The following is a 7,086-nucleotide window of genomic DNA, read 5'->3' on the forward strand; positions in this document are numbered from 1 at the left end:
ATTGTACAAGGGAAGAGCTGGGAAGAGAGAAAGAGAGGAAGACAGGGAGAGAAACCGATGTGTGAGAGAGGCAAAGACCGCTTGCACAGGGCCCCAGACGGGGACCAGCCTGTGACCCAGGCAGGTGCCCTGACCGGGAATCACACGGGTGAAACTGTCGCTTGCAGGATCAATGCTCAATGCAACAAGCCACGCAGGTCAGCGCACCAAATTCGCCGTTTGAAACTAAATTGTCACTTGGCAGGGCCACGGACCCAGGAACTTTTTTACACTTTTACCCCGCTCTTGAAAGGTCTCAGTATTTCTGCTTTACCTCCCTCTCCCGCCAGGCAACACTCTGAAATGGAAATGGGAGAGAAGACCTGCCAACCCAGTTCAAGCTCAGAATGGAGACAACAGCGCACTGGCTGGGGACGAGGTAAAGAGCGATGCTGACACTGGAGGACACCTCTGGAGGCTGGTCTGAGCTTGTAGGGTCAGCAGCAGGAGACACTGTTTACCCTGACCGTCAGGAGAAGTAAGTGCATGCGTGGCACTTACATGGATTCTGTGTATGGGAGGTACATATGTGTGTTTGAGTCTTTCAAACTGGTGGCCGGGTGGGAATAACCGATGACATCAGAGGCTTCCGAACCTCCTGATTGGGAGGATCCATTCCGTGGCGCTAGGCAGCCCAGGTGGGCAACTACTTCTGTGATCGCCCACATTTACGGAAGGAGAACAAGGAGCCATGGCTGACACTGACTCAAGTGCCAACTGTGACCACCTTGGCCCAGAGCCGAGCACCTCAGGGAGCCCGATGGAGCTCAGAGTTACTCGGGGGAACGCAGGACAATCAGGTGAGGAAACAGGGGGCGGCGGGATTTGGCACGGTTGACATTAAGGAGGAAGGGGGCCCTGAGCAGGCTGTGTGTGAAAGAAAGGAGAGATTCAGAGCACCACCGGATTACAGGAGATGACAGGAGCTGGGGACCAGGAGATCCCCATGAAAGGACAGCCTGGGAGGCAAGCAAGGAGGGATAGGAGATGAGATTCAAAGATGAGAGAAGGGAAGGGAAGAAACAAGGACGGTCCTTTTGTCCCCCTTCAATGGGAGAAATCCTCTCAAACGAGGAAGACCTTTGAGGACACAGAAGAAGAATAAGAGCAAGGTGAACATGGGGGGCGGTGGAGGGGCGGAGTATTGGATTCACCAAAGGAGATGGTGAATCTCCTTTGGATGAAAAGATGGCAGGGGAGAAGGCCGGTAGCCTATGAGACAAGAAAGAATGGAGGGGTTGGTTTCTAGGGACAGGGGGAGAGGTGGGGTGGAAACGAGGTCGGGTTTTGGTGACCAATAGCTGAATTTCAAAGGCAAAAAAAGCCTTATATCGTACCCTGGGTTCTTAACTCAGGCGCCTGTGTGGAATCCACCACCGCTGCTCGGACAACCGCAGCAAAGCGGAAGAGGGGGCGAGCAGAGAGGCGGGGGGCACAAGAGGAGACCGTCCCCGCGCCTAACAACACCTGGCTCGTAGAGGACGGGGACGGTCTCAAAATGACATTCAAAAGAACGCGCGTGGCAACGGTGCAGAGAGAACACCACGAGGCCGTTGCCAGGCTGCACAGTAAGCAGATACCTTGGAGGGCACCCTCCTAGCCTACCCTTAAGAAACCACTTGGAATAACTATACTTTTCCAACACAAAAGAACTCCCTGCTAGTTGGTGCGCTCCCTTTCCCAGGAGGGCTCCCTATCGATTCTCACCGGGGACACTTAGAAGTGACACAGGATTAGGTTAGACTTGAGAAGGGTTTGCACTGGGAATGACGTGGCCTGTGAGTATTGTACCCTCGGAGACTTCTTAGCTCTCACTGGCCTTTTGAATCTAAAGTCCTTCACGTGTGTAAGGGGAGAGAAGGAGGCCATCTTCACGCCCTGATGTGACTGTCGACAGAGAAACGACGGAGTGGCGTCAGCAGGGGTGCCATCATGCGCGATGGGGGAGCAGCACTGATTCGCTAAGATCTGAGTCACGCAGATATGCTGCTGCCACCCTACGTGTCGCTCGGTCCCCCGGGGCTGGGTGGGTGAGGGTGGTGCCATCCTTGCTTCCTTTCCCAGGGAAGGATCCCCTGCACCCCTGTGTTCTGGGCAGCCTCACCCCTGGCCCTCACGGTGCCCCCTGGTGCTAAGAGTGACTCGGGTGAAGGCAGGACCATCATGAGAGGAAACAGGGGGATGAGGGGTACGACAGGGTTGCCATTACGGAGGAAGGGGTACCTGAGTAGGGTGGGTGGGAAAGAGAGGAGGGGTTCAGAGCGTCACAACGTGGAGGAGACTTCGGGAGCTGTGGACCGGAATATCCGCATGAAAGGACGGCCTGGGAGGCAAGCAAGGAGCTTAGGAGTTGAGATTCAAAATGAGAGACAGGAAGGGAAGAAACCATGACAGTTCTTTCGTTCCCGCCCAATGGGAGAACCTACCTCAAACAAGGAAGATTTTTGAGGACACAGACAGAGAAAACAGCAAGGTCAACTTGGGGGTGGGCGGGGCGGAGACGGGGACACCGCCAAAGCAGGAAGATGAAAAGACGGCCGGGGACAAGGCCAGTAGTCTATGAGACTGGAGAGAAGGGAGGGGTCGGTTTGTAGGGGGTGGGGGCGTCAGTGGGGTGGAGAGGGGGCCAGGTTTCGGTGACCAGTAGCTCAATTCCAAAGGCAAAAGCCTTATATTGCGCCCTGGGTTCTTTACTCAGGCCCCTCTGTGGATTCCAACCGCCCTGCTCAGACCACCACGGCAAAGAGGAAGAGGGGGCGAGCAGCGAGGCGGGAGGCACAGGAGGAGACCGTCCCCGCGCCTAACAACACCTGGCTCGTGGAGGACCGGGACGGTCTCAAAATGACCCTGAAAAGGAAGCGCGGTACAACGGTCCAGAGAGAACACCAGGAGGCCTTTGCCAGGCTTCTCAGTAAGCAGATACCCTGGAGAGCCCCCTCCTAGCCTACTCTTAAGTCACAACTTTGAACAACTATACTTTTCCAACAGAAAAGAACTCCCTGCTGGTTGGTGGGCTCTCCTTCCTAGGTGGGCTCCCTATCGAGTCTCAGTGGGGACCCTTAGATTAGGCTAGACTTGAGGAGGGTTTGCACTGGGAATCACGTGGCCTGTGAGTATTGTACCCTCGGAGACTTCTTGGCTCTCACTGGCCGTTTGAATCTAAATACCTTCACGTGTGTAAGGGGAGAGAAGGAGGCCAACTTCACGCCCTGATGTGACTGTCAACAGACAAAGGACGGAATGGCTCTGGCATGAATGAGCAGGGGTGCATTCATGCGTGATGGGGGAGCAGCACTGAGTCGCTAAGATCTCAGTCACGCAGATAAGCTGCTGCCACCCTACGTGTCGCTCGGTCCCCCGGGACTGGGTGGGTGAGGGTGGTGACACACCTGCTTCTTTCCCAGGGAACGATCTCCTCTATCCCTCTTCCTGGCAGCCTCACCCTTCGCCCCGCTCCTCAACCTTCCCCCAGAGCGGCACGCTTCCCCTCTTGAGCCCGGTACGCTCCCACGGAAACTCCGTTGCTGTCATCAGGCTCACACTTGCCCTCTCTTCACAGAGGACCCTGTCATCAAACGTTTCCTTGAGTGGGACGCGCAGCTGAGAATCTCAGATAAGGTGAGAGGGGTTCCTGCTCCACCATCGACCCTCGGATCAGGCGGCAGTTTCCTGAGCCCACAGTTCCCCCTCCAACCTGCCTTCGGGGACCTAGGCCTTTCTCGCAGTGCGGACGGCAACCCTGCCTCTGCCCCGGCTCTTCTGGGACCTGAGCCCAAGGCTTGTCCCTCTTCTCTCAGCTCTTGGGGACTCCCCCTCGCTCCAGCTTCTCAGAGACCCTCCCGATGCCGGCCGGCCCAAACACAGAGCATCTCTGAGACCCTAGGCGCCTGCCATGCCGGGAGCATCAGCCTTTCCCTTGTCCCGCTCTTCTTCCTCTTTCACAATGTGAGTCCTCGTGTGTGTCTTCCTCCTCTTCCCACCAGTACCTGCTCTCAATGGTCCTGGCCTATTTGAGCCGCGCCGTCCTGTTCTCCTGGCAGTACCGGCGCATCCACTTCTTCCTGGCCCTGTGAGTACCGTGCTGAACCCCATCAGTCACTTTCATCCTCTGGGGAGCGCGGGGACACGAGCGGGTCTCCGACCTCTCACCTGCTTTCCACCCCATTTCTACCGTGTACACTGGGGATGAACTTGATAGGACTGGACTACAGCGTGTCTTACACTGTTCTTAGGAAGACCCAACAACACCAATGTCCGTTACAAGACTGAAGAAACCACAAGAAAACATCAGGTCCTCACAAACATTTCACACCACCCTTCCCCTGAGGAAACAGGCTTGAGACGAACCGTTCCTAAGTCTTCTCCCCCACATCCCGCCACACCTCTCGACGACACCACATGTCACGGTCTTTCTCCTCAAGGCAGGCCCCCGTCACATACCACAGATCGATTGTGAATACTCGCCCCGGGTCCCGGGCCGGCCTGTTCGGCTGTTTCGAGTGCCGTGCGGTCCACCGAAGTGTTGCGGGTTCGGTCGCGGTCAGGGCTCCTGAAGGAGGCGACCGATCCGGGTTTCTCGCTCACGTCAATGTCTCTCCCTCTCTCTGAATCAATACACATCTCCTCGGGGGAGGAGAACAAACAGTAAGACCCAGGGCTCTTTCTTACCAATCTCCCTGAATGGACTTCGAAACACAGCTCTAACCACTTCCCCACTCCCCCACCCAACAAGTCCACTGGCTCATGTTGTTCTCAACCGAGGCCAGAGTTCTCGCTGTGAAATCAGCTCTCTCTGCACCCTCCATCAAACCCGGTGACCACCCTGACACTCCCTTCTTCGTTTCGCTGCTCTTCCCAACACCCTTCCCTGACTGTATATTGTGCTTTCTGTCGCGGTACTTTTACACGCATGTAACTGAAAGACACAATCTCCTCTGAAACTAACTCAAACGCCAAAACCTTCGGACCTCCTCACTTCTGCACCCCGGTAGCCAAGGAAAAGCATTGCTAATTTAAATAAACAAACAAACAAAAAGCACATATATATCAACGGGTTCTTAAAACACTCGGCACCCTCCTCTTCATGTCGCACAATCTGTATGACATTGAGTCTCTGAGGGCATCAGTTTTGCACTTGACGAGGACACAAAGCGTTCGGTCATTCGTCCTATGAAACCTTACAAAGTGCACCTCCAGGGCCAGGGAGTGTGAGGATGGGAGCATTCAGAAGGGCCCCTGAGGGAATGCGCCAAGGAACCCAGTCCTGCCTCAGTCACTTGGTAGGAAACCGTGAGGACTGAGATGGGCCAGTCGGCTCCTGCCCGCAGGAGCTGTCCAGGGGCTCACACGACAGGGAGACGGGTGTGCGCGCGCACGGCAGGGTCAACGAAGGGGGTGGGCTTCCCCACTCAGTTCACTGTATCTGCATCGTCAAGGTAGGAGAGGGGCCCTTCAGCTGCCTGCTCAGCAGGGGCTTCTTGTGCCTGGGAGGCGCTCTGCGACCCTGCATGGGGCTCCTGCGGGTCCTGTGTGAAGGCCGTCCTGCCTGCGTCCTCTCTGGGAAGCTGACTGCAGGCAGGGCCCCTCTCCGTCTGCTCTCAGCTGACATCCTGATGGCCTTCCTCAGCTACCTCGCCATTGACATGGAAGAGGGCCGCTGCGCCCCTAAAGAGGCCATCTTTTTCTTCCTCTACGGGAACAACAACCGCGCCTGGCGTCCCATGTTCCAGAAGCAGCGGTTTGAATTCTTCCGCTCCATGGGCTACAGGGCATGGGTCACCAAGGAGGAGTGTGAAGAGGTAGGTGGGCGGCGGGGCTCTGGTGGAGGGCGGTGCGGGCTGCAGAGGGAAGGGGTCCTGGGCCTCACAGCTGGGACTGGGGGGTGAGAGAGACGGGGGGGCCAGACATGGGGAGGGTCGTGGGTCCACATGGAGAGCCCTCACCTTTTCAGGGACTCTTTGTCTTTCCAGATCCAGGCCTTCGATCCCCAGCTCTGGGTGTGGCGGCGAGACCGTGCCCTCCTTTCTCAGACCCCGAAGGCTAAGGTAGGTGTGAACGGAGGGAGGGCTGTGTCCTCACGTGTGTAGACGGAATCATCTGTGGACCCTGGAGGAAACCCGACACATTTAACTGCACCGCCCATGATCGTCGACCCCATCCCTCTCCCTCACCCTGCCACACGTCTGAAGCACACCCACCAGGCACACAGCCAGGCATGTGCCGGAACTCCTTTAGCTTTACCTTGTCGCAAAAGCACTTCCCCTGCCCTACCATTCTAAACGATAGCTTTTCGGAATAGAGTTCTTTATGAAACAGGGCATGAAACGCACTCCTGGGTGTGGCAGGGCCACTCCCCGCTCCCGGCTCCACTCTCTTTCTCTTGTCTTCAAACTTTCCGCTGCTGTGGCAGGAAGGCGACAGCCTGGAGAGCAGGAAGGCCGCCTGCCCCTGGCCTGCGCTGGCCTGACTGGGACATCCTTCGAGCACACTGTCCTCGGCACCAGGTTGGTGTCTCAGACCCCAGGCTGGGGAGAAACCATGGGAACCAGCCCCTCTGGGCCAGCACTGCCCATCCCTGGCCTTGGTTCAGAATGCACCGACCCTCTGCTGGGCAGAGCTGGGATTCTTCCCATCTGAGAAGTGGGCGGCCTCTTGGGAGCCTATCTCATTTCACCGGCCTTCTCCCAACATCCCCTAAGGGGCGCCACGCCACTACCACTTCTCGGTGAGGTGGCTCACGCAGTCCTCGGTGCATTGGACGGTCTCTTTGACATTCTCTCACAGCAGAGTCTCCGGCTCGGTGCAGCAGGCATTCCTCCGGGTGCTTCTCAGTCAAATTCGGGGTTCATTCACTGAGGCTGCTTTCACCCGCGGCAGCAGCTCGGCTCACGTTCTCCAGCATGATCTTTCCAAAGGATGGTTTTCCTCCAATGATGTCTTGTCTCCGGTCCTTGAACAGCCACCAGACAGGCTCCTCTTCTCAGGAAACCGGACACGTTGTTTCCCAGAGGAGAGGCAAGGCCTGCAGGGATTGGCCTCGAGTTCACT

At 56.8% G+C, this 7,086-nt stretch overlaps 1 protein-coding gene across 1 annotated transcript; it reads left to right on the top strand.

Annotated features, from left to right (window-relative positions):
* Positions 1-730: 730 nt before the first annotated feature.
* On the top strand, positions 731-6,767 carry LOC149994357 (speedy protein E4-like). The gene is made up of 7 exons (XM_090259044.1): positions 731-839; positions 2,738-2,950; positions 3,599-3,657; positions 4,023-4,108; positions 5,666-5,837; positions 6,009-6,083; positions 6,738-6,767. The coding sequence occupies exons 1-7, from the start codon at positions 731-733 to the stop codon at positions 6,765-6,767; spliced, it is 744 nt and encodes a 247-aa protein (XP_090115170.1).
* Positions 6,768-7,086: the final 319 nt, after the last annotated feature.

Source organism: Furipterus horrens, unplaced genomic scaffold (genome assembly GCF_987537825.1).
Source record: "Furipterus horrens unplaced genomic scaffold, mFurHor1.1.pri manual_scaffold_13, whole genome shotgun sequence".
In the NCBI taxonomy this organism is placed as follows: Eukaryota; Metazoa; Chordata; class Mammalia; order Chiroptera; family Furipteridae; genus Furipterus; species Furipterus horrens.

Bases quoted from the DNA above. Each gene is read 5' to 3' on its own strand.
- LOC149994357 (XM_090259044.1), top strand. From the start codon at position 731: ATGGCTGACACTGACTCAAGTGCCAACTGTGACCACCTTGGCCCAGAG. The intron at 4,109-5,665 runs GTGAGTACCGTG...GGCCTTCCTCAG, and splicing joins ATCCACTTCTTCCTGGCCCT to CTACCTCGCCATTGACATGG. The intron at 6,084-6,737 runs GTAGGTGTGAAC...ACATCCCCTAAG, and splicing joins CTCAGACCCCGAAGGCTAAG to GGGCGCCACGCCACTACCAC.